The sequence below is a fragment of the Tursiops truncatus genome, chromosome 1 (genome assembly GCF_011762595.2).
Source record: "Tursiops truncatus isolate mTurTru1 chromosome 1, mTurTru1.mat.Y, whole genome shotgun sequence".
In the NCBI taxonomy this organism is placed as follows: Eukaryota; Metazoa; Chordata; class Mammalia; order Artiodactyla; family Delphinidae; genus Tursiops; species Tursiops truncatus.
Genome location: NC_047034.1, coordinates 153,522,705 through 153,548,932, shown reverse-complemented (window position 1 = coordinate 153,548,932; position 26,228 = coordinate 153,522,705). Strand labels below are relative to the sequence as shown.

Below are 26,228 nucleotides of genomic sequence, written 5' to 3'. Positions count from 1 at the left end.
CCTCTGGCTCCTTGTCCTTCTCTCAAAAGCCCAACCACCGATAGGATCTTGCACATGTCTTTAGGTTCCCCAGGCAAGCGCTCTCTCGCTCATTCATCCCTTTCCCTTCCCCATGCCACACAGGACATGCTCCATAAACATCTGCTGAACTGAACTACTGACCAGGCATTCTCATGTCTCAGTGCCTAGCTTTGAAGCCAATCACTGCCAGATTTATTCTAAAAGTGTCCCACATGTACCACCTCTCTGCTCAAATGATTAAGTCCCAATTCCCTAGCCTTGTACTCAAAGTCCTTCCAGGTCCTCTTCTGTCACCAGGCCAAAAGCAGGCTCTGTCGAGGCCTACAGGGGACGGTAACCCCTTCCCTAACGGCAACACTGAATTCCCACTCGCCTGCCTTTGTTCTCTCTCTTTTCTCTCTACTGGAAATGCCTGGTTCCTTTCTTCTCTGCTTTTCTGAGTCTCTCTCTTCCATTCAAGCCTCACTACCTCCGATGCCCGCCACTATCACTCCATATCTATGTGACAGTGCCCTTCTCTGAATTCTAATAATATTTAACTATGCCACTCAGCATACATGGTTAATTAGCCTCTCACACACATGTCCTGATTTTTCATCAAGACTAAAAACAGACCTCTTTGGTGCTGCAAGACAGAGATTTCAAAATGATCACTGACCAGGAAGGAGAACCAGGACCCCATGAATGCTATAATAAAGAAGCCCGCATGTCTCCGTCGTGGAGCTTACGACAACGGTGAATGACGAGAGCAGAATTTCATTCTTAAGACGCTACAGCAGTTGATAACTTTGTAAGTAACAAGTGCAACTAACTATCCCTCCCTGTCTCCCAGCCCTACCAACCCCTGCTCCCATCTAGGTTTTCTTACTTGGCCAATTCAAGCTTCCATTAAGTGTTCCTTCCTCAAGGACCTCTTCCCTGACCAATCTCTACCCCCTCCCCAAACTAGAAGAGGTACCCTTATTACAGGTTCTCATAGCAGCCTGTATTTCTTTAAAGCACGTAGATAATTTACATGATTATCTATTTGGAATCTAGGCACAGCAGTAGCTGGAAAGCAGGCGGCACTAAGTAGATATTTGTGGAGTTAACTGAATAAACGGCTACTCTCCAGCTGGACTGTAGGCGCCATGAGAGCAAGGACCACATCCGTCTTGTTCACTGCCAACAGCCTCAGGAACTAGCCTTGTGGAGAAGTAACTCAGATTTGTTGAGTGAAGGAATGGATGACTAAACGAACAAACAAAACCAAACCAACAGGACTTAGTGTTGAGGAAAGTAGTGGCAAGGACTATAAGTGACAAAGCAACAGAGTTTCAAGGAGGATGGTCAACCAGGTCAAATGCAGCAGAGGTGACTGAGGGAGCATTTCTTGGACTCAGCCAATTCACAAGGTCAGAACTGCCCCAGCAAGACTAGCTTCACTGGAGGGGTAGAAGCAGAAGCCAGGACGTAACAGGCTGAAAAGTCAGGGAAAAGCAAGGAGCTAGAGACAATGAATATAACTACTCTTTCACGGAACGGCTGAGGAGAGAGAGGGGAAAGTTAGGAGAGAGGACAAAGAGTGGGGAAGGTATTTGTATTTAACGGGGGGACAGATGACTGTCAAAGCAAATGCTCCCCAATAGTATGCTGAATAAACGCACAACCTCACCCCATCTGGAGGAAGGCAGTAAATGGAAGTCTCTATACTGTGTCTTTCAGAATCGTTTCTAAACAGCACCACATTTCACAAAAAGGGAAAACTAAACCTCCTCAAACTGGATCAGAGGAGGAAGTTGCAAAAAACACGTTACACAGAGGAGGTGTTGCAACATTTGGTACATTTAAATACAATTTTTTTTTTGAATGCATACATGCATGATAAACCTTATGTTCCAGGGATTATATTCTCCCAGGTGCTAGGGATAGAGAAAAAATGGCCCCTGCTCTCAAGGAGCTCAAAGTCAAGAGGCAATTCAAACAGACAAGAACAATATGGTATGAGAAGTTGTATGGATACTAGAATATAGAGAAAAACTTAGAAAAAAAAAACTACAAAAAACTTAAACTTGGGGATGACTAAGAAAAGCTTCTCGAAGGAGGTGATACCCAAGCTAAATTTAAAGAACTTGAGGGAGAGGTGACACATAATAATTGGCCCATCGAAATTAACTAAAGTATCTGTAATATGAACATAATGTCACCAAAGATTCCATTGGAAAACACGTTTCTCCAAAAGAGTTTGAGCACTGCATCACTTAAATGGCTGTCGATTACGAAGTTAAGGAGCTCAGAGACAGCACAGCTTGGGCTCACTGAGGACGGACCAGGTCTAATGCGAGGAATGGGCAGGAGGCGTGAGCTTTCAGAGAACTGATGTTGATTCAAGAAGTGTTCTGAGTAGTTCTAGAATAGAGAAGTATTTAACAAGGATGACTGCCCTGTTAAGTCAACAGGATCAGAGGAGGAAAGGTGAATGAGATAGGCAAAAATGAGAAAAACACTGGAACTCTAGGAGACAAAAGCTTAAGAAAATTCAGAAGAGAAAAAAGGCTGGGTTTCTGCTGGAGGAAAAAGAAATGAGTCTGAGAGAACTAGATCCTACACACACTAACAGCGCCATTCTCAATAAGGAAAGGGAGCTTCTGATTGTGAGCACCCAGCAGCTGAACATTCTTATAAATAAATGATTGGCTTGGCCGTTACAGCTGTAGGAGCTGCCCTTTCCTTCCCATCACTAGGGACTTCCCATCCCTCTCCCCAGTACCAACTCTGTTTCCACACTGGCAGTGATCTCCTTTCTCCCACTCCATAATGTGCAACCAAAGAGCTCGAAGTAGGAATGGAAGAGCCCTGCAGTGACCTCCACTGCCCATCTCAGAGCTGAATTTACATAGCTGCTCCCCCACCTAAATCCTTTACCCTTACAGAACTAATGCCATCCTGTTGCCCCTCATTTCTCAGCCCTTTTCATAGCTAATGGGTTTCAGTGCCTGATTCTCCTCTCTTGTCTTCACAAAGGTGGTGTGTATGATAGGAAAGCACAAAGTCCTCAGTTCAAATCTCAACTCTACCACTTGCCAGTTGTATGTTTCTAAGCCTCCGTTTTCTCATCTGTAAAATGAGAGCTAACCGTACCTAGTTTATAAGATTGTTACGAAAATACAAAACGATCAGAGTCCCTAACACAGTGCCTAGTACACAGCAGGCACTCAACAGGATGCTAACCATCTAACCCTCTTGCCACTGTCACTGCCAGCATAACAGGAATCCTCATTCTTTAGCTGTAAGAGTCCTCAGCTTATGAAGTAAGTCAGTCATGGGAATGTAATGTACAGCATGGTAACTATAGTTAATAACACTGTATTGTATATTTGAAAGTTGCTGAGAGAGTAGATCTTAAAAGTTCTCATCACAAGAAAAAAAAGGGCTTCCCTGGTGGTGCAGTGGTTGGGAGTCCGCCTGCCAATGCAGGGGACACGGGTTCGTGCCCCAGTCCGGGAAGATCCCACATGCCGCAGAGCGGCTGGGCCCGTGAGCCATGGCCGCTGAGCCTGCGCATCTGGAGCCTGTGCTCCGCAACGGGAGAGGCCACAACAGTGAGGGGCCCGCGTACAGCAAAAAAGAACAAAAAAAATGATTATGCGTGGGGATGGATGATAATTAGACTTACAATGGTGATCATTTGGCAATATATACAATTACTGAATCATTATGTTACATAATGTTATATGTCAATTTTATCTCAATTGTAAAAAATTAAGAATAATATTTAAAAAGAGCCCCCAGCTTTGCTTCATGCCCCAGCTGCCCACCATGGAAGTAACTTTCGGGGGCCTGCTGCTACGGAAGGCCAAGAAGTCCAAGGGAGCAGAGCATGAGCATGGACGGTTACCTGTGGCAAGGGCTGCACCTAGAACCCCTCCAGCGGGACTACCAACATGTTCCCCTTGTAAAACACGGTTCTAAATGGTGGGTCACATTCCATAGCTGTATTAATATGACAGTTCAGCAAATTAGGGGTCACTGGGTTCCAGGGAACCCAAACACAATTTATAACCCTGTTTTAGGAGAAAATGCTTCCCAAAGGGTTCCTAACAAAGACAATTTTAACCTTTTCTTTAACAGAATACCTCCTTCCATACCTCCTTCAAGAACTATGTGGGCCTACGAGGAAGAGAAAGTAAATGAACATTCACCAAACAACCACCATGCACCAGACACTATGCTAAATGTTTTATTTATCCCGTTATATATTTATAAATGAATAAATCTCATTTCACCGTCATGAAACGCAACGGGATATTTTCATTTCAATTTTACAAAAGAGGAAACAGAGCAGCTTACCCAAGGCCACACAGTATATACCAGAACAAAGACGGAACCTAGGTCTAAATTATCCCTGCGTACATCACAGAAGAAACAATTTTAAGAATAAGCTTGATTTAAATAAGAGAAAAACATTAACATTCGGATTCTTTCTCCAACGTCCTACCACAGCAAAATTTTAGCAATACTCAACAGGTACAGCCTATGTACAATGTAAATCCGAGAACTGTTATTCCTGCAGCATTATGCTGGAAAACTAGTATGAACATAAAACCACCCTTGTCCCTTTTCCAAGCCAGTGGGCCTCAGTGATGGAAATGCTGAATGCTGCACAGAGGTATGTGACACACATGCAGGCATGCAGGGGACAGCGCTCAAATGGCTTCGTCTGCTGGTAAACAGAAAATGCTTCCAGCCCTGGTTTCCTACCAAACCTCGCACATACAGCCTCTAGCGGTCTCCCTTCTAGACTCCCCTAGAGTCCCTCAGGGCAGGGATTATTTCTTTGTTCTTCCTGGTATTTGACAAATGTAGATACTCAATAAGCAAAAGCTTGTGGAAAGAATGAATGGATCCTTAACACTAGCATTTCAAGCAGAAACAGTCTCTGTCCTAGTTCTGAAGGGCAATTCCCTGGGTATTCAGAAGGGAACCTGTAAAGGAATGTAATCACTGTGTGCAAAGACTAAAAGTGGGTGGGTCCCCTTTGCAGAGTCAGCAACAACCTGGTTTGTCTGAGTGGATCCTTCCACTGCCTGTGGGATTGATAATGAGGAATGAGATTGGAACTGGGTCTCCCAAGGTAAAGGGCATGTTGCAAAAAGGCTCTGAAACACTGGAGTCAAATTTTCCCCCTTATTTTTATACTTAAAATTTGTCACACTAAAAAAAACAGACCCCTTGGAATGTCACTGACCAACGTAGCAAGCAGCCTAATTCATAAAGCATCACTGTAACTGTGCTTCTTGGTAGAAAAAGCTATTCTCTCCCAGTCAATGCACTGGAATACTCTGAGGCATTATGAAGAGCATATTTGGTATGTGATTCCTGGGCTTCTTCATGCGTCTTGGCCAACCATGCAGCAGAAAAGTGCAAGATCAGTTGGTGGGGCGGTGGGGGGGGGCGGGAACGTTATGTTCACCGATGTGGTTCAGACAGAGGTAGATGAACAGATAACCCAACAGTCCTGGAAAGGTCTCAGGAAGGGCACAGATGCAAGAAAGTTTGGGAAATCATCGACTGCGTGAACTGACTAAAGGAAATACAGCTCCTTAGAAATACAGCTGAGTAGAAAGGTTTTAAAAGAGCAAGGCTTAAGAATGCCGATCCTGGACTTTCCTGGTGGCACAGTGGTTAAGAATCCTCCTGCCAAGGCAGAGGACATGGGTTCGAGCCCTGGTCCGGGAAGATCCCACATGCCACGGAGCAACTCAGACCACAAGCCACAACTACTGAAGCCCGAGTGCCACAACTACTGAAGCCCACACGCCTAGAGCCTGTGCTGTACAAGAAGCTACCGCAATGAGAAGCCCGCATACTGCAATGAAGAGTAGCCCCTGCTCGCCGCAACTAGAGAAAGCCCACGCACAGCAACGAAGACGCAACGCAGCCATAAATAAATTAATTTTTTTAAAAAAGAATGCTGATCCTCAGCAAAATGACAATGTTTTGGGGTTTTTTTTTGCGGTACGCGGGCCTCTCACTGTTGTGGCCTCTCCTGTTGCGGAGCACAGGCTCCGGACGCGCAGGCTCAGCAGCCGTGGCTCACGGGCCCAGCCGCTCCGCGGCATGTGGGATCCTCCCGGACCGGGGCACGAACCTGTGTCCCCTGCATCGGCAGGCGGACTCTCAACCACTGCGCCACCAGGGAAGCCCAAAATGACAATGTTTTGATCTGAGAGTTTTCAAAGCTACCAAATCAACAGGCAGACAGTGGTAAAGTAGCAAGTTCGAGAATAAGACATGTGCAATTTGAATGGGAATGACCAGCGGCCCTGTGGAAGAAGACAGCACCTGTAGCAAGGTTCTGGTTGGTTTATTTTTGCACAAGACAAGCACGAGGGAAAAAAATGAAGTAATAGGTAAGCCAACCACACACTATAGGAAACAATGGAACAATCAAGGGTAAACAGGAAAATCAAGCAAAAATCTGGCTCTGAAAATAAGCTGCTTTGGAAGCCAAGAAGACTAACTAGTTATCAAATGATCTGATTTCTCAAGAGTAACACCTGGGTGTAGAGATGGAGAAAAGACCAAGTTTTTTGTTTTTTGGTTTTTTTTAAAGGTGGGGGTAGGGGAATGTAAAGAAATCATGAAGAGTGTTATCAAACAGTCATAAACACTGGCCTCTTCAGGGCAATTAAATGGATTTAAATGCCAAAAAATAAAATAAAATAACACCTCTTAAAACAAAAGCTACACCTCTGTTAAAACAAAAGCTACGGTTAAGATGGTGCTTCAGGAAGGCGAGTCTCCTGAATGCCTGGTCATTTAGCAAAATTTTCAAAGGCTGAAAGCCACTGCTGCTTCTCCCTCAATCCCCAACCAACCCTGTAACTAATGATTTCAAAAATAGTTTCTAGAACCTTCCGTGTAGGTCTCATGGATAGAATGGGAAAATGTGATGAGAGGGAAGTAGAGTGAGCTAAATCCACGGTAGACTGAACAAGTTGCTTACAGTGCCCTTGACCTTGTCCTATTACATGATTATCAAGGATCAGAAGACATGAGTGGTAAACCAGGCTTGCAATAGGACGAAGTGGGAAAAGTGACAGCTCATATCACTGACTGCATAATCATTCCTTCTCTACCCTCTCCTCCTTTTCTGCCTAGATCAGCATTTCCCAAAATGTGTTCCACAAAACACTGACTGTGGAAATAAGGCCCGAAACATGGTTTCCCAAGTTCAAAATATTTGGAGAATTCTGCATGTCCTTCCTTCTTAGTTATTATCAAAAGCTCTTGAGAAATCCCCTACTAATAAGCAAATCTCTGTCTTGATTTAACTTTATGTTTCCCAAACATCTGCTCTTGAAACACTCTCACATAGTAATCATTAACTGAGGATGGCCCAAAGTTTAGGCCCTAAGCCATGTTCAAATTTCCTCTGCTAAAAAAATGATCCAGTCCCCTTGACTTACTACCGCCTCATCACTCTTCTTCCTCCAACTACCCTATTAGAAAAAGAAAAGAAAAAGCTGATGCTTCCTGCCTCCTGTTTCCTCACCGCCCACTCACTTATCCATAGCTTGACATCTGCCTTCAGCCTCCAGCCCTCTAGCGCAAGTCTTCCCATGAGGTGATCAATTGCACAAGCAGAAGAACTAATGGCTCCTCTTCGGCCCCTCAATCCCTCTGCAGGGTCACTTCTTAAACCTCTCTTCCCTCAGCTTCCACAGCACTGCGTTCCACCCATCCCTGGGACCAAGGGAACTCTGGTTCCTCTTTCTCTTTCCAACCCTTAAATTCTCAGAACAATTCTTACTTCTCCCTTGGGTTATTTGCCCACAGTTTGAACTACTGCTCCTTCATGGATCCGCAATTCTATTCCCCAGCCACTTCCTCAACTTCAGGTCCACATTTCCAAAGGGCTTCTTCTCAACTTGTTCACTTTGCTTTTCTCCAAGGACTATACATTCACTATACTCCAACCATCTCATCAATTTCCCCACCAAACATTCTCCTCTTCCTGTCTTCTTGATTCCTGTTATGGAATCAACATTCATGGAGGGCAAGGGGGACAGCAGAGTCAGCCGCTTTCTCCTCAGCATGCACAGAGCACTCTGAATGAGCCTCAAAGTACCTATCACAGTGGACTCGAACTACTTAACTCACTACTGAGATCTGAAGCTCCATCAGTCACCCATGTGGCCCCTGTGCTAAGAGACAGAAGAAACTCAACACACTTGGAAAAACGGATGAATCCTTTGAGTCAGACTCAATTCATGGCTCATTCTTCAAACTCCAGTAATATACCAAGTTCTCTTATACTTCAACAAAAGCCCTGGATTCTTTCCACACCATCTTTCATCAGACTCAAAGGAAACCCCAAACCTAACCTGCAACTATCTCCTAAGCAGGCAATCAAGCTGCCACGGCTACCAGAGCAACCTTTCTAAAATACCACTCCAACCACGACACTTCTTGGCTCAGACACCTTCAGTGCATTTCCAGGATACAGCCGAGATCCCTCTGCATGCTATCACTGCCTTCCATGTCTGAATCTCTGCTGTACTTCCATCCTTCTCTGCTACAACTCCCTATGTTCTAGACTAAGGGTAGTCAGGGTAGCCCACTGCCTGTTTCGTAAGTAAAATTTTATTGGAATACAGCTAAATGACATTTGGGGCCAGACAATTATTTATTGTCTTGTATTGTGTTGTAGGGAGCTGTCCCGTGCACTGTAGATGTTTACAGACCTTTGGGCTCTACCCACTAGATTCCAGTAGCACTTCCCCAGTGCGACAACCGACAAACGTCTTCAGATATTGCCAAATGTGTCTCCTAAGGGACAAAACTACCCCCAGCTAAGAAACACCATTCTAGAGATTTCCAAGTGCCAGCTAACAGTAGGATGTTGTTGCTAATAAAATACAGACCATATCACAATTGTAGTACAGATGAAGTCCAGATGAAGAGATAAAGAGTCGCACAGTATTCAGTACCAGTTGACTCACACTTGTGAGACTGTGCTCAATTACAAATTTTAAGGACTTTGGAAAACCGGAACTTGTGCAATCAAAGGTGACGAGGCTGATGAGAAACTAGAGGAAAATGTCGTAAGAGGAACATTTAAGTAAATGGAGATGTCGAGCCTGCACAGGAAAAGATGTAGAGAAACCCATGATCTTCAATTACCTGAGGGGTTGTCGGGTCGGAAGAAGATTTAGCTTGCTGCTCAGAAAGGAAGCACTGGGGGCTTCCCTGGTGGCACAGTTATTAAGAATCTGCCTGCTAATGCAGGGGACACGGGTTCGAGCCCTGGTCCGGGAAGATCCCACATGCCATGGAGCAACTAAGCCCGCGTGCCACAACTGCTGAGCCTGCGCTCTGGAGCCTGTGAGCCACAACTGCTGAGCCTGCGTGCCACAACTACTGAAGCCCACGCACCTAGAGCCCGTGCTCTGCAAAAAGAGAAGCCACTGCAATGAGAAGCCCACGCGCCACAACGAAGAATAACCCCCGCTCGCCACAACTAGAGAAAGCCTGTGCACAACAACGAAGACCCAACACAGTCAAAAATAAAATAAATAAATTTTTAAAAAAAAGAAGAAAGGAAGCACTGGGACCAGCGGGCAGCAGCTGCAGGAAGGCAGATTTTGGCTCCATACGAGCAAAAGCTTTCTAACAATCAGATCTGGCCAAAAAACTTTGTATTAGGCTGAACTGTGAAACACTGTGCTCTCGTCATTCTGTAAGTGTTCAAGCAGAGACCAGAGGAATTGGTGTCAGAGATGCTGCAGAGAGATCCCTACATGAGGTGGGAGGTAAGACAAGATGGTCTTGCTAGGGTTCCTTCCAGCTCTGAGGTTCTAAGGCTAGCAAAGGAAAACCAAATGCCACGAAAAAAAAGATTCTCCAGTTTCAAGACCTGAATTACAGCAAAAGAGAAAAATATCCTGCTAAACAATTTACCCAATGGCTGTTTGGTAACATCTTACATTTAGTCCCTGGCATTGCAACTACCAGGGATCGTTTTTTTTCCTAGTTGACCTGCAATTAGTTCCCGGATAATGTATATCACTACCTTTAAACCACATCTTTTACTCTGCTAATTATCACCCCTAGTACAATTTGTACAATGCTTTACAGTTTTCGAAGCATTGTAATATGTGTTACCTTCCGCACATTAGCTAAATACGAGACGAAAACTTCTTTTAGATAACCTGCTCTCATTTACTGCCTCCTGCTCGAGCTTCTTACAAAAGAAAGCTAGCCTTGGGCTTCCCTGGTGGCGCAGTGGTTAAGAATCCGCCTGCCAATGCAGGGGACACGTTCGAGCCCTGGTCCGGGAAGATCCCACATGCCACGGAGCAACTAAGCCCGTGAGCCACAACTACTGAGCCTGCGCTCTAGAGCCCGCAAACCACAACTACTGAGCCCGCGTGCCACAACTACTGAAGCCCGTGTGCCTAGAGCCCGTGCTCCACAACAAGAGAAGCCACCGCAATGAGCAGCCCGTGCACCGCAACGAAGAGTAGCCCCCGCTCACCACAACTAGAGAAAGCAGGCGCGCAGCCCACACGCAGCAACAAAGGCCCAACTCAGCCAAAAATAAAAATAAATTAATCAACTAAAAAAAAAGAAAGCTAGCCTTTATTATCCATTAAACTTTCACTAATAAAGTATAGTCCAGCAAATATTTATCTCTCCAAAACAAGTCATTTTTACACAACTCAAAGATAAGCCAAATCCAGTTATTTCCACATCAGAGACACGGATTTACCTCAGTGAAATGTCTATTTTATTTATGATCTGGGGAAGATATTTGCAATTTAGTTTTCCCAGATTTCCATGCAGCCAAACACACCAAAAGTTCCAGAAAGCAGTCACAACAAAAAACATGAAGCATATACAGTAAGGAAAGCCACTGTAGGTCCTAATTCCAGGGGCTCCTATACTCCCTGGCTGAAACTGCTGATAAGAGTTGTGTAAGGACTTCCCCAAAGCCAAACTGGGCCCTCACCCACTGCTTTACTTACTTCTTTACGTTTCGTTTCTGGACATTCCGACTGCAGTGTGAGGGTTGCACCTTCGATATTTCTTGGCATGGGCGTGGAACCAGGGTTTATTGTTAAATGAATCTGATCTGGTGAGATAATGTGTTGCACATAACCCTGGGACATTGCTTCATGATCTATTAGATGAAAACCCTCTTCACCCCCTACTAGAAAAGGCAAGTGTTCTCCACACTGTCCATCGTCATCGTCATCTTCCAAAGTGCCAGGATCCTGCTCGATAAGAACAGTTGTCCTATCATAAACAGTTCCAGATGAGGAAGGCACCAGTCCATTCTTATCCACAAACCTGAGCATCTTGTCATCGGGGGTCAGCTCATCTTCCTCTACCTCAAAGTAGCTGATGCTGTCGTCTGGACTGTGTTCCCCCATGGTTCAGTTGTGCTCAGCCCAATTGTGAGAAATGGAAAGGTAGTGACCTGTCTGCAACAGAACAAAGCCAGAGTCAGAGCCATACCATAGGACCCAGGGACCTCCTCAGCAATCACAGGGCTCTTTTATCCTCTTCTTTCAAGAGCAGGACAAAGTAAATGAAAAACATCTTCCTTGGGACTTTTTTTTTTTAAGTTTAAAACCATCAAGTCATTTTGAAGGAAAAACAATATCTTTTTAAATAAATTGAAGTAATGGGAATTCCCTGGCGGTCCAGTGGTTAGGACTCCACGCTTTCACTGTTGAGGGCCCAGGTTCAATCCCTGGTCAGGGAACTAAGATGCCAAAAGCCGCTTAGCGCAGCCAAAAAGATTTTTAATAAAAATGAAAATAAAAAATGGAAGTAATAAGCAGCAGCTTATAAGACCTTCCAAATGTGCCTTACTGCCAAACACTGTGAAGGCTGGTCAAAACACTTAAGGGGAAATAGGGGCAAACTGTTTCAAAGCTGAGTTGCTATAAATCTTAAAGCAAGGGAACTCCACCTAAATATCCCCCAAATCAGACCGTGAGGCAGTAAGTCTATGCTGGAAGGAGTAGGGCTTTGGAGGCAGGGTCACCTACCCACAAATCCCGGCTTTACTACATACTACTTGGGTAGCTTTCTGTGCCTCACTTTTCTCATACGTAAGGTGGAACTGGTAATTCCTGTTCTCAGGAAATTGTTATGCAGAGTAAAAGACATAATGTGTGTTAAAGCACAATGTCTGACAACAGTAGAGAAATCAAGTGTGAATCTGTTCCCTCCTTCTGAGAACAGATGTTTCAGCTTCTGGGTAGTGGGGCTAATCTCTTATCAGGTATATGTAATGAAGATCACTTTATCTATTTATCTCCTAAAACAATCTGGTGTCCACTAGAAGCTATGCTTTATAGTGTGCTCTCTGCAATGAGGAAATGATGAGTCTTATTTTTGTTTCTACTGCTTCTAGCACAGTACACTGACACGAGGAGTTCAGGATATGTCAGTTAAATGAATGAAAGGCCTGCGGCTATACTCTCTTGGAAAGATAAACTCTCTTGGGAAAAATACCAAATTTGAAGTTTTCCTGTTCTGGAATAGTGATTCTTCTTCTACCTGTAAACACACAGGTTCTACAAACGCGGGTTTGGCACACATAACAGAGAATTTAAAAATAATCACTTTTCGTTTTCAGTCTGGCTTTGCACTTTATCTTTCTCTTCTGCTCCGGATTAGAAAGTGAACCCTTACTCGGTAGGGCGGTTAGACAGAGTGGTAGTTACCAGAGACAGGCCAAGGGATCTGAGCCGGGAGGAACCGGCCCGACCCCTTGCTCTGGCTTACGCAACCCGGTAGATGCACATTTCGCTGCATCTGAGAGGAGAGATAAGAGCACCGGGGGCCCCATTGGGCTGCCCCAGCACCACAGGCGGCAACGCGGAGACCAACTGTCCGGAACAAACAAGACCAGGAGGTTTGAGGGTGGCAAACGAGAAATACAAACAGAGCACCCTTGAGAGGAGGCTGGGAAAAGGAACCTGTCTGGGACAGTCCCCAGTCCAGGGCTACACGGAAAAACCCGAAGTCAGGCTGGGGGGCTCCAAGCCGGGCGAAGAGGGGCAGGGTCCGGATCTCCATGGAAACAGGGGAGGGGGGCTGGATACCCATCCCCATGGAAACGGAGGAGGGGTGGGGTCCCTATGGTGACCGGTCTAGGGTCCCTACTGGAAAATGCTTCAGGAGGGAGCCTAAGTCCCGCGCCCCCCGGGAAGTCCCCAGCCCAGGCCGCGTCTGGTATCGCCTTTTACCTCCGCGGCTCCCGGCAACAGCGGCGGCGGCAGCAGCTTCTCCCCTCCCCAGCGGCACCATGATTGCCCCCACCTTCGCCGAACGTCACTTCCGCTTCCGCTTTCCGGAGGAAGGAGGAGATAGTGGCTCCGCCTCTCCCTGACGCTTCTGGTTGGTTTAGTCGGTGTGGGGGCTGAGCTCGAGCCTCCAATTGGCGAGCGGAAGGGGGGGCGGGGTGGGCACCACGGAGACCTCGCGGGGCCACGAGTTCGTCCCGCGCTGGGCAGCGCCCGCCTCGTCCTCCACCTGGGGGGGGCGGGGGTTGCCTGCAGGGAGTCGGGGCTCGGCTCAAGAGGCACCAGACGCAAGGAAGAGTGATCAGACCCCCGGCCACTAATCCAAAGTAGCCCCAGCCCGGCTTGCGCTCCCCTCACCTTAGCAGCCACAACCGCAGCGGGAAGGACCCCAGTTAGCCGCCGAATTCGTACCCGGACCGCAAGGGGGAAGCCTGGAAGGCTGTGACATTCCGGGTTTCTCCTTGTGGCCCCAGCTACCCCTTCTCACCTAACAAAGTTAATATGGGCAGGAGGGTCCCAGAAAGGAAGACTGGACACAAATGGCAGAAATGGGGAGTATTCCAAGCCTGGCCAGAGGACGCCACCACCTCTTCCCCCCTTCACAGCCTCGCTTAAAACGCCCAACTCCCTTCCTCCTCACACCCCTGCCCAGGCCGTCTCTCCCGGCTTTTTCCCCTGCACAGGACTGTCGGCTTCCATGGAACTCGTGCCCGGGCCAGGCAACGCCACCTACTGGCCATTCTTTCTTTAACCGTTCACATTGTCAGCGTACCGGCCGGTATCTAAATCACTTACACTGCCAAGGAGTAGTGGTGATCCAAGAAGCGATTTTGCATGTGCCTTTACTCTGCTCCTGACCTGTAAATATCTAGCTGTCAGAACCTCTTAGCAGCCGCTGCCATTTTCCCCATAAGCTACTTCTCTAGAATATTAAAAGTGGGACAACCCTCAGAAACTAGATCAGGGGTCAAGGGGTTGGGGCCATGCCTGTACCATCTCTTGCTTGAAAAGGTAAATAGTGGCTGTTATCACCAGACTGCCAGGCAAATATCTCTCTGGCCCCTGACCAGCTGCCCCAGTGCTTTTTTATTTTATTTTATTTATTTATTTATTTGGCTGCGTCGGGCCTTAGTTGCGGCGCATGGGATCCTTGTTGTGACGAGCAGGCTCTTCGTTGCGGTGCGCGGGCTTCTCTCTAGTTGCGGCATGTGGGACTTTAGTTCCTCGACTAGGGATTGAACCTGCATTCCCTGCGTTGGAAGGCGGATTCTTAACCACTGGACCACCAGGGACCACCCTGCCCCAGTGCTTAAGCCACAAATGTCCAGCTGCTGAGAGCTGCCATCTCTTAAAAAATAAAAGCAACCAACCACTGTTAAAAATACATTTATCATTAAAATATATTACACGTATAAGAGAGGGGATGCATTATATACAGTTTGGAGGATTTGTTGGCCCAGAAAATTCCACTTGTTTCACCAGAACACCAATTTCTTCAATATTTTCATTTTCAAGCCACTACATTGCCCTCGGAGGCTGAGTGGCCAGCTCTAGAGTTGTTGAGCCATATCTGAGTGGGAAGTGGGGTAGGGTTTGCAATATGTGTACACACATGTCCTCAGAGAACTGGAAGCATCTGGGGTGGCTGTGGGCTCTTTATCCAGCAGCTTCCATCTGCATTCTTGCCGTCCAACTCATCCATCCTTCAGGACTCCAAAGTTTGTTCAAATATCTGATCACGGGGAGCCCAGCCCAAGCTGCAGGGAAGGCACTATATGCCCTGGAGGCAGGTTGAGTGAGCACAAGAAGTACAGTCGTTTAAACATTAAAAAAAAAAAAAGATCTATCTGTTAAATAACTAAATTTGAACGTTGAATGTCAGTTTTATTGTGGTGGATTTCCCCTCATGTCTTCACAACTCGCAGCAGCACCGAGTGTGACAGTCATGGTGGGGAGGGCAGTCTGGGCTCAGGAAACAGGCAGCTGCCACTCTGGCATCCCAGTGGGCTCACGTGCTCTTAGGGCAGCTTTGGAGCTGAAATAGGTGGGGCTGGTAATTGGCTGCCTCAGGCAGAATAGGAGAGGAGATGGACAGGCTCAGGGTGAGTTGCAGAGGAACTGGTGAATAAATTCTTGAGCCTTCTTCTTCTCTGCCACTTCAAGCTTTTGGTGACCAGCTGGGTTTCGAAGCAGTAAGCTACCAAATATGCTAGCTGTATGAAAAACCCAGAAAACATATGATTCAGCATAAGAAGTACTACTTATTCTTGTGTTCTTAGGAGTGGGGAGAGGTGCCCCAAAGCAGTATTTTCTGCTTTAAAATAACTATTTGAGAGTAAACTTTGCCCAGAGCTTGAGATTTTAATTCTACTGCAGTGGACTTGGGACATTCCTCAACCACATTTCTCTTATTAATGAGTCAGTCTGCAGAGATGCTTTCCACACACACTTGGTGGCTTACCTAGAATATTACCATCCAAATGATTTTTTGCTGAATTTTTCAGCAGTTCTTGCAAAAACGCCATCAAGTAGATGAAGACATTTCTGTGGCATGCCGGAAGGGTAGCAATGACCTGAAAGAGGGAGAACTGGGATTTGTCTTTTTGTTCATTCAATCGTTTCCCAAGTGCCTGCTATACTCCAGGAACTGAGTACATGATCCGGGTACATGAGTAGTAAGACTGTACACTGAAAACCTTGATCACCTGCCGCAGGTGCCAAAACAGAAGCATAGATCAAGCGTTACATGAATTTAGAGGTCAAACTTCTAACTGCACGTTCTCAAAAGACTTAAGAGAACCGAAAACATTTTAGTTGCGTCTTGAATATAAGAGAAGATTGCACTTGCAGAGGTAAGGACTAGGGCATTTAGGGCAAAAGAAAGTGTAGAAAAGGCGAGGTAAGGAAAACAGTGAGATAAGAAGAAAGAACACATCATGAGAAGTCAATTTTGGCAGGAGCACTACTGTTTGAACAGGCCCTGAGCTTGGAAGAGCTGATCAGGCTAGAATTCAATGAGTACTCTGGCTATCTGCATTTCAGAATCGGTTGGGAAGCCTGTACAAAATATATCCCAAAAGAGATTTTGAGGGACCTCCCTGGCAGTCCAGTGGTTAAGCCTCCACGCTTCCACTGCAGGGGGCACGGGTTCAACCCCTGGTCAGGGAACTAAGATCTTGCATACCAAGTGGTGCAGCCAAAAAAAAAAAAAGAAGAGAGAGATTTTGATTTTTTGATTTAGTGGAGGTGGGGGGTAAGGCTCTGGATCGTGTATTGTTAGCATGTTTTTTAGATTATTCTTCTATGGCAGGTTACATATGTGAATGACTAGACTAGATCATAAAAAGTCCCGAACATTTGTTTAAGAAAATCCTTAATTGGCAATGGATAGCGTTTCTGACCAACAGCAACATGACAAGAGCTTTAGAACCCCAAATCTAATGGGAGTACGCAAAACAAATCAGCAGAGGGAAAGCATGAATGCAGGGTCCTGAACCAAGGAAAGTGGAACTAGTACGGAAGACAAGTGACAGAGCAAGGGGACTGAGCGTGTGGGAGGTGAGGAGAGGGGGAGTCAGAAATGACTCAGGTTTCTGGGTTGAGTCACTGGAATTAAGGTGATACCATTAAAAGGAAAAGGGACATGAAGGGAAGAGCGGGTTTGGGACGGAAAGACTTGGAGTCGAGTTTCTAAGACACTGAGTTTGGGGGATGGTGCCCACTTTGTTCCCTCAGGCGCAATGAGACCCGGGGCTGCAACATGAACGCGCTGATGCTCCACGCTTCCCCTCACCTGTTTACTTGCTGTGAGGTTGCCAGAACACTCCAAGCAGTCGTGGTAGACGCTGTAACAGATGACGGGCTCCGGCAGGCTCTCCAGGAAAAGCAGCAGGGCTTCGGCTATGGAGTGATTGCTAGCAGCTTTGGGCCCATCGTTAAGGAATAGGGGATGCTGCTGCCATGGTCATGGTTAGGAAAAGCCCCAGGAGCCAGCATGTGCCAGAGTGCTGCCTGCCCAGCCAGGCTCTCTGCTTGGAGCTAGGATGCCGGGCTGACATCTTGAAGGGGCCAAGCTGCCTGTCAGCTTCGCCGGGCCCTCCTGAATTCCTGCTATATATTGGTTGCTTAAAGTTGTAAAGTCTTCTCTATACAAACTTTAAGTAAGAAAAACATAACAGCTGAGGACACAATATCTGATTTTGAGCCTTAAAATATCATCCTTTCCTTTTGCTCACCTCTCTTTCTCATATTCACACACACATACACGCGTGCACGCATGAACGTCTGAAGGATACAGAGGGTATCAATCATTCCGGTATCCAAACAGTCCCTGATATGCTCAAATTCCAACCTTAGGCCTGGCTGCTGAAACAGATCTTCCTGAAAAAGGGAAGAAAGTCACAAAATAATTCTATTTTCAGAAAAGCAGCAATGATTTCCTGACCTAGAAATATAATCACCAGCAGGGTACAAAAGGGGGCAGCATGGTGAGGCCTTTGAATCACCCCACTAGACAATGTGATGTAGGCTGATGTGGCTAATTCATCTTGCAGGCCTTCCCAGCCACGCTCCCACAATAGGTCTTCAGCACAAGACATCTATTAGAAGAGAACTCCCTGGCGGTCCAGTGGTTAGGACGCCGTGTTTCCACTGCAGGGGGTGTGGGTTTGATCTCTGGTGATCCAACCGAAGGGAAAACTTTAAAGTAGCTACGTTTCCTGCAGTGTTACGGAGGTATTGACCAGAAAGAGAAAAAACTGAAGAAAATACATCATTTATAAGATGGAGAAAGTTAACATGGCACCTCAGTGCTTTGAGAAAACGAGATTATGGCAATAAAGTATTTCTATGAGTCCTAGGATCCCTTATATTTGTTTTATAAAATAACTTAATGTCCTATAACCGTGAACAATAATATTATATGTATTGCTCAAAAGTTACACCTGAAAGGAGCTCTGTAGAGAAGGTAGACTAGCATAGTTCTTAAGAATGTGACTTTGGGCTTCCCCAGGTGGCACGCAGTGGTTAAGAATCCGCCTGCCAATGCAGGGGACACGGGTTAGAGCCCTGGTCCGGGAAGATCCCACATGCGGCGGAGCAACTAAGCCTGTGCGCCACAACTACTGAGCCTGCGCTCTAGAGCCCACAAGCCACAACTACTGAAGCCTGCGCACCACAACTACTGAAGCCTATGCACCTAGAGCCCATGCTTCACAACAAGAGAAGCCACCATCATGAGAAGCCCGCACACCGCAACGAAGAGTAGCCCCCGCTCGCCGCAACTAGAGAAAGCCCAAGCTCAGCAACGAAGACTCAACGCAGCCAAAAATAAATAAATAAGTAAATAAATGAAAAAAAAAAAAAAAAAAAGAATGTGACTTCTATAGACTCTCTGGGTTCAAATCCCAATCCTGCCCATCTGTTAGCTTTGGGACCCTGATCAAGTTACTTAACATTTCTGGGAATCTGTTTCCTCATCTGAGTACTACTGTGAGAACTAAATGAGGTAGTGCTGTAAAACATTTAGTACAGTGTTTGGGACATTGTAATGCTCAATAAATCTGAGGGGAAAAGTGGAGAGAGAGTATCCTAAGAATGTATGTTGCTCCGAAGTGGCAGAGCTGTGGTAGATCAGAGTTTCTATTTATCTCCGTGGGACCCAGATAAGTGAGTCAGTGAAACTGACCAATCTGAGCTCTGAAATCTGAAATCAGGCTTCCTGAGTCATGGCCCCGGGAGTTCCACTGGTCCCCTGCCTGTCTGGCTTGTCAACAAGTTAGCCGCCCCTCCCATTCCTAGAAGCTGGCAAGAGTTTCCACAAAGGAGAGCAGCCGGACATCCTGAGAAGGCTCCAGAGGACTTTCCACCTGGGGGACCCCAGAGGACCAGGGAGGGAACATGCTGTGCTGGGAAGGCCCTGCTATGTGAGGCTGCCTCCCCTGGGAGGAATCAAGTGCTGTATGTAATAGCGGGGCCTCACAGGGGTGTGGAACGTGAACCTACTGACCTTCACTCCCCGGGGTAAGAACAGCTTTCCACAGGTTCTGCAGGGGAAAAGCTTTTTATGCCCGAAGTTCTCAGGGCTGATGGTTTTTCTTAAGGCAGCATGGCCTCTGCCAGGTGTGCCTGCTTCATCCACCTACCTGCTGGATGGCATTTCGGTACAGGTAATCAACCATCATCAAGAGCTCTTTGGGGATGTCCATGGGTCTTTCCAACTGGCTCCCATCATCTTCAGTCTGAAGTTGCATCAGAGTCTGAGAAGAAATAAAAAGCATGATCAGAAGGGCCACCAATAGAGCTTCTGCCAGGCTGGCTTCAGGAGAACGCAGGACATGGAGACAGCAAACCCATGGAAGAACTTGGAAACGTTTTGATGTCCCTAAGCAAACATTCAGCAGGCAAAAATGAAATCAGGTGACATGATCAAGGTACAAAGGGTGACTTTTGAGAACTGGGAGTGGCTTACGGCAAGCAGTTTCGATCAGGTGAAATGCACATCATCTTAGAAAAACATCCTGCCGATAGCACTTCACTGTCCGAATCAGAGAAATGGGGTGGTCTGGTGAAAAAAGAACACAGACGTGGGAATACAAAAACCCAAAAGCAAGGTCCAGGTCCAGGGTTAACTCGCCAGGGACTCATGACAAATCACTCCCCTCACTGGGCCTCTGTTTTCATCTATATAATGGAGAGGACAGAGTTCAAGAGTCCCTGAATTTAAAAAAATGCAATGGAGGAAAAAGGAAAGCATACCTATTGCCAAAAATCTGCTCCAAACTAGCTCCCCTGTATTAGAATTGTCTCCAGAGGAGCCTTTTATTTATTTATTTTTAAAATTTTATTGGAGTATAGTTGATTTACAATGTTGTGTTAGTTTCTGGTGTAGAGCAAAGTAGTTCAGTTATACATACACACATATCCATTCTTTTTTTTTTTTTGGCCACACCATGCAGCCTGTGGGATCTCAGTTCCCCCACCAGGGATCGAACCTGGGCCCTCAGCAGTGAAAGTGCTGAGTCCTAACCACTGGACCACCAGGGAATTCCCAGTATGTTCATTCTTTTTCAGATTCTTTTCTCATATAGGTTACCACAGAATATTGAGCAGAGTTCCCTGTGTTATACAGTAGGTCCTTGTTGGTTATCTATCTTATATATAGTAGTGCGTGTATGTTAATCCCAAGCTCCTGATTTATCCCTCCCTGCCATGTTTCCCCTTTGGTAACCATAAGTTTGTGTTCAATATCTGTAAGTCTGCATAGGAGCCTTTTAGATCTCAGAAAATTTAGTTTAGGATGATAAACCAAGTGATGATTAAAACAGAAAAAGGAATAATGTCATGGGCCAGGGACATTCCACCATCTTAGTATCTACGGCTGAGTTTCTCTAATATGTTATTATGAAAGACCGAAAAACATGGCAATAACATTTTGCAGCTTTTCCCATCAAGAGGTAGAGTCTTTCCCCATCCAGAATCTGGGCTGACCTCACAACTTGTTCCAACAAATAAAACATGGCAGAAGTGGTACCGTGTGAGTTTTGGAGCCTGGGCCACAAGGAGCCTTACACCTTCTGCTCTCAAACTCTTGCTACCACTTAGGGAAGCCCAGGCCAACGTACTGAATGACGAGAGCCCATGTTGAGGGAGAGGCCCAGTGAGCAGCCAACACCAAGAAAGTCAAGGAGGCCTCGTTGAACCCTCTGGCCATCACAGCTGCCGTCTGACTGCAACCACACAAATGAGCCTGGGCGAGACCAGCAGAAGAGCCACACCGGAAACTCACAGTCATGAGAAGCAATAAGTTGCTGCAGTTTCAAACCACTGAAAATGTCAGGGTCTGTTAAACAGCAGTACACAACTCTACAGTAAGCAAACTCTACGGAGGCTGAAGAATCCTCAGGTCCCTGGGAAGGTAGGTACACGAGTATCCTGTTTGATTGGCTTGGCTGCTACACAGTTCTGGATGTTTCCTTGTGGCAGGTAACTCACCAGCTCTCTAATACTTTCTAGCGGCAGGTCCAAGATTGGCTCCTTCATGTAGCACAACGTGTGAATGGGCGATCCAAAACAGCTGGGCAGGTAGTTCCCAGACACAGACAAAAAGTAATCCTTTCCCCTGTCCAAGTGTAAAACCAGAATGTCCTCGATTTTGTCTTCACCCGAGTTGAGCTTCGTAGCTGTGGTCTTATTTACAAAGAGCTCCAATTCAATCTCAATGGCAGAATCTGAAAAAAAACGTAAACAGTAACGCTGGTTGGCAGAAGGCCAAGAGTAAAGGGGAGAGAAGACGAGCGGGAAGAGGGTGAGGCATACAGGGTTAGGGGAGAAAATAAGAGGCATCAGCCAACCAACAAGAATTTACATGCTCAGCACTCAAAAGACACGTGAACAAGGAGTTTACGGTCCAAGCGGGAATATGAAAACAGTAAACAAGAACATGAATAGGTAGCTGCTATAAAACTCGTGTTCTAAGTAGCACAGCTCAAGCTAGAAATGATTAATACAATAAGAAGGCGTGGCTCAAAGAGCTTGTCCTGAGCCAGCTCATATGAAGACACCCTATCCAGTAGAAAATACAGCACGTTATCAGACTGTGAACTGTCCACAAGACAGGCTTAACTCCTCTGCCTCACGGCACTACGGAGAGCGCCAAGGAGAAGTTGGGGGCAAGACACGGGTGGTACATCCTAGCGCCAGACATAATTTTTCTGGATGACCACCCTATTACCTTTGCCCACGAGAGCGGACAGTTGGGAGTTGATTATAGTGAGACAGAGGGTGAAAACGGCTCCTTTAACAGCAACACCTGCTTTACAGCACTCCTGTGCCTTCTCTCTCTGCGAAACTGTGGAACATCCACGCGACTGAGAATGCTTTTGAAACTGAACTCATGCTCCTTACTATTTTTTTTTTTTTTTTTTTGCTGTACGTGAGCCTCTCACTGTTGTGGCCTCCCCCACTGCGGAGCACAGGCTCCGGACGCACAGGCTCAGTGGCCATGGCTCACGGGCCCAGCCACTCTGTGGCATGTGGGATCTTCCCGGACCGGGGCACAAACCCGTGTCCCCTGCATCGGCAGGCAGACCCCCAACAACTGCGCCACCAGGGAAGCCCTCCTTACTATTTTTTTTTTTTTCTTCCTTTGCGGTATGCGGGCCTCTCACTGCTGTGGCCTCTCCCGTTGCGGAGCACAGGCTCTGGACGCGCAGGCTCAGCGGCCATGGCTCACGGGCCCAGCCGCTCCGTGGCATGTGGGATCCTCCCGAACCGGGGCACGAACCCGTGTCCCCTGCATCGGCAGGCAGACTCTCAACCACTGCGCCACCAGGGAAGCCCCCTCTTTACTATTTTATATTATGGATGGTTCATCCACAGGGCTTTGAAAAATGTTCAAGCAGACAACAAAACACTCAGACACAAAAAGCTTATTCCAGGAGAATGAGCAAAGATAGGGTAGGGTGTTCCCCAAACCAGCAACCAGGAACCTGGGAACGGAGGCCTTACCTGGCAGGAGGAACCCTCGGCTGGGGTTGGCGCTCAGCCACTGCTTACAGTAAGACTCTTCGTCAGGCTTGTTGATGAATTCAAACTGACACGGTACTTGTCCATTCCGAATGGTAAAGGACTCTATCTGCAGCTGCATGTACTTCACGTTCTGAAAACAGAACTGGGAACAAGCCCAGGACCAGTCAGACCAGTGCCCTCTCCTTGGCAACCTGCCTAGCCACCCCAAATGGGCAATCCTTGCCCTTTCTGGAAAGAAAACAAAGGACCATCTCTTTCAAATCATGTTTCTGCTTTCAAGTATTTACCTGGGAGGTCACAGCTACCATGAAAGACCAGTTGTCTGTGTTTAACTCAGAAATCCTAAACTCAAAAAACTCATGTTGTTTTACAAATAATTTCCTAACAGAATCCAAGTTTAAATCTTCTATACGCAAAGACCACATCCAAAACACCCTTCACACATTCCACTCCCCAAATCAACCTCCTCCTTCCAAGTAGCTGGACATCTAGGGCATTAAAAACACCCTCACCGTAAGTCCTCATTTAACTGACTTTTTGGTACAGTGAATTCTGAACGATCTATGCTATGGCACGTCTATGAAACATCTTTAGCCCTAACTTGACTTCTCCCAACGCCCATTACCTTTCCATACTGCTTTCCTTCCCATCAACTCATACGTACCCAAAATTTTGGACTCAATTTAATCTCAAAGCAAAGCATCAGTAGGAAGGCAAACCCAGTGCAAGAATACACACTAGCTATACTAAGATCAAATGAAACACAGTTTGGATCCTCTGTGCCTTATTTAACTCATGGATGGCCCACGTATGGGTAAAATATATGAGCCACAAAGGTTACAGGCTTTTCTGGTTAAGAAGATCAGGAGGTGAACCAACAGCCCCTCTCTTGTCAGCTGGCATCATCAGCCTCACTTTATCTAGAAGCAGCCGATCAAGACTACAGTCCAGTAGTCTGACAGGTGCCTCTTGCAATTCTGAGCCCCAGCAGGTGAGATTTACGTTCTGTGAAGAGAAGAGCCTGATGCCTTAGCACGTCCTTCCTACCTCTCGCTTGGAGAGGGACACAGAAGGAATGCTGTCATTTTCCATCTTATCCAGGGAGCGAACAATCTCCTCCAGAGTCTTCCGATAAAGCTCTTCATTTACGACCCTCACCTGGAAGGGAAACAGCAGAGACTGAATGCTTTGGCTTCTGCCCGTGTCCTCTTTTTCAGTTTAGAGGACATTCACGGCCTTGGGAAATAGCAGTTGATAGCAACACGAAAGTGAATACTAAATAGATTTAATTTAACGAACAAAGAACCCAATTAACAATAGATGTAGAAGGGTGCCCCAGAGGCAAAGCTTCTGGTAAAATCAACTGCTTCCTGATTAGCAGAAAACAGATGCAGGAGTGAAAGCTTGGCTGGCAGTTCTGCTGGGTCTTATGCCCGGGGCAGAAAGACGCCCAGTGCCTGGCTCTGCTAGGCTTGCTGCTGCCGACAGGTCTGCAGTGAGGAGCTCCTCCAGGGCTTTGATTTAAAGCAGCATTTCTCAGGCTCTTTTAAACATGTACTCCATCAGCCAAGAAGATTTTGTCAGGCCTTCCCTTCCTTATTTTGAATTACAATTTTTGTCATTTTCCAGTAATAAAACCTTACCTATAACATTCATTAGGCTTTTTGCAAACCACCCCCACCCTCGTAGATTCTGATGTGCCTCTACCCGCATCCTTGAGAACTGGTAATATAAAGAAACACATAAGTCACTGAAGAAGAGACACAAATGGAGAATACATAAATAAAAAGATGTTTACTGTAAATCAACTATACTTTGATAAAAAAAAAGAAAAAATAGATTACAGAAACAGAAAAAAAAAGATGTTCAGCTTCACTAGTAATCAGGGAAGTGTAATCTAAAATAATGGAGTACCTTTCTCTTTTGACTCACTGGGTCGGCAGAAATTTAAAAGATTGATAAAACCCAATATTAGCCAGGCTGTGGGAACACCAGCTCATCCAGAGTTGGTAGAAGTGTAAAATGGTAAGGGCTGTCGGGAGGATAATTTAGCAGACTCAAACAAATTTAGAATACGTTTTTCTTTGAACCACTAATTTCATCTCTAGGAATTTCACTCTACAGAAATATTCACAGTGGTACACAAAGATATATGTGAAGGGTGATCACTATAGCAATGAATACAATAGCAACATTTTGGAAACAACTTAAACGATCAATATATATTGGGGTTGGCCAAAAAGTTCCTTCGGGGTTTTCCATAATATTTTATGAAAACCCCGAAGGAACTTTCTGGCCAACCCCAATATATTACGGTTCATCCATACTATGAAATATTTTGCAGCCCTTAAAAATAATGAGGAGGGAGCTCTCCCTTTACTGACATGGAAAGATCTCTTAAAACATAGCCAGCGGGGAAAAAAGATGTTCTCAGAACAATATGCATGATATATCTTTTACAAAAAGGGAAAAACTTCCTCTACGCTATACATAGAATACTGACACACATTTGCATAGAAAAAGATCTAGAAAGATACAGTCCAAAGAGCAAAGGGGAACCTCCACGTATGTAGAAACATATAGTAGAAGTCTACAAAACAATTATGAATTAAATTTAAACAGCTTCCTCACACTCAAGGTAGGAGGAGGAGACCAGAAAGACAAAAGTGGTCTCAGCTGTGGGAACCAATTCCCTAGAGGACAATGACCAGAGGCACCAGCTGCCCACCTACCCCGATGTCAAACACTGAGCTGACGGGCTTGTGGTCGCTGGTCTTCAGGGCCATGTGGCTCTGGTAGCTCAGCTGAGTGATGTTCTTCCCTTTCCAGAGGACCCGGTCACACCAGGCGGGAGCACGACACTTGTCGCTGAAACGCAAAGTCCACACTGGGAGCCCTCCCAGGCACAGCAGCGCCCTCACCTGGTGAGCTCCCTGGCTCAGCTAGGGGTGACGGGGCAGTCTCCCAGTCCATGCAGCCGGAGATCTGAGAGGGCAGGGGCGATTTGGGCCCACTGAGGGGTAATGTGTATCCTGCGGGTATCACCCCAAACAACTGCGAAAGCTCAGAGCCAAAACGCCATTCAGAATGATTCTCTGCACTCTACTGTCCTATGGGGATCAGGCAAGAGTCACAGCCATCTGAGGGTGAAGGACTCTGTGGTCCTCAAAAGATGGTGGTTAAAACAGGTCGTGAATTCCTACTGCCTGGGTTCAAATCCTGCTTCTACGCTTGCCTGCCTGGGAAGCTCTTGAATTTTGGGGGTTTCAGTTCCCCAATCTATAAAATGAGGATAGTAACTCATACCTACTTCAATGGGGTGCAAGTAAAGTGTATTGAACAGTGCGTGGCATCCCACAGGCACCAATAAAA

The 26,228-nt window shown here is 46.3% G+C and overlaps 2 protein-coding genes and 1 non-coding gene across 15 annotated transcripts in view; all 3 read right to left on the bottom strand.

The window, feature by feature from the left end:
• Positions 1 to 13,389, bottom strand: part of MTF1 (metal regulatory transcription factor 1) — a 43,019-nt gene extending 29,630 nt beyond the window's left edge. For all 3 annotated transcript variants that reach the window (XM_019938094.3, XM_019938095.3, XM_073791752.1), the window contains exons 1-2: positions 13,272 to 13,389; positions 11,034 to 11,492 (exon numbers count right to left, since the gene is read on the bottom strand). In XM_019938094.3, the coding sequence (XP_019793653.1) occupies positions 11,034 to 11,441 (408 nt within the window). In that variant the 5' untranslated portion in view covers positions 11,442 to 11,492; positions 13,272 to 13,389. The remainder of the gene's footprint in view (positions 1 to 11,033; positions 11,493 to 13,271) is intronic.
• A 1,309-nt stretch (positions 13,390 to 14,698) lies between these two features.
• The window catches only part of INPP5B (inositol polyphosphate-5-phosphatase B), a 47,764-nt gene continuing 36,234 nt past the window's right edge, over positions 14,699 to 26,228 (bottom strand). For 7 of the 11 annotated variants that reach the window (XM_033837734.2, XM_019938086.2, XM_019938088.2 and 4 more), the window contains 9 exons: positions 25,589 to 25,724; positions 23,904 to 24,014; positions 22,836 to 22,998; positions 21,321 to 21,556; positions 19,472 to 19,585; positions 17,624 to 17,708; positions 17,122 to 17,249; positions 15,790 to 15,901; positions 14,699 to 15,541 (listed from right to left, as the gene is read on the bottom strand). In XM_033837734.2, coding sequence (XP_033693625.1) covers positions 15,426 to 15,541; positions 15,790 to 15,901; positions 17,122 to 17,249; positions 17,624 to 17,708; positions 19,472 to 19,585; positions 21,321 to 21,556; positions 22,836 to 22,998; positions 23,904 to 24,014; positions 25,589 to 25,724 — 1,201 coding nt within the window. In that variant the 3' untranslated portion in view covers positions 14,699 to 15,425. Of the gene's footprint in view, positions 15,542 to 15,789; positions 15,902 to 17,121; positions 17,483 to 17,563; positions 17,709 to 19,471; positions 19,586 to 21,320; positions 21,557 to 22,835; positions 22,999 to 23,903; positions 24,015 to 25,588; positions 25,725 to 26,228 lie in introns of those variants that run through there. The other 4 variants (XM_019938087.2, XR_012325898.1, XR_012325900.1 and 1 more) reach the window with 4 other exon arrangements.
• Positions 20,300 to 20,372, bottom strand: TRNAE-UUC (transfer RNA glutamic acid (anticodon UUC)). The gene has a single exon. It is a non-coding gene; the product is annotated as a tRNA-Glu (tRNA).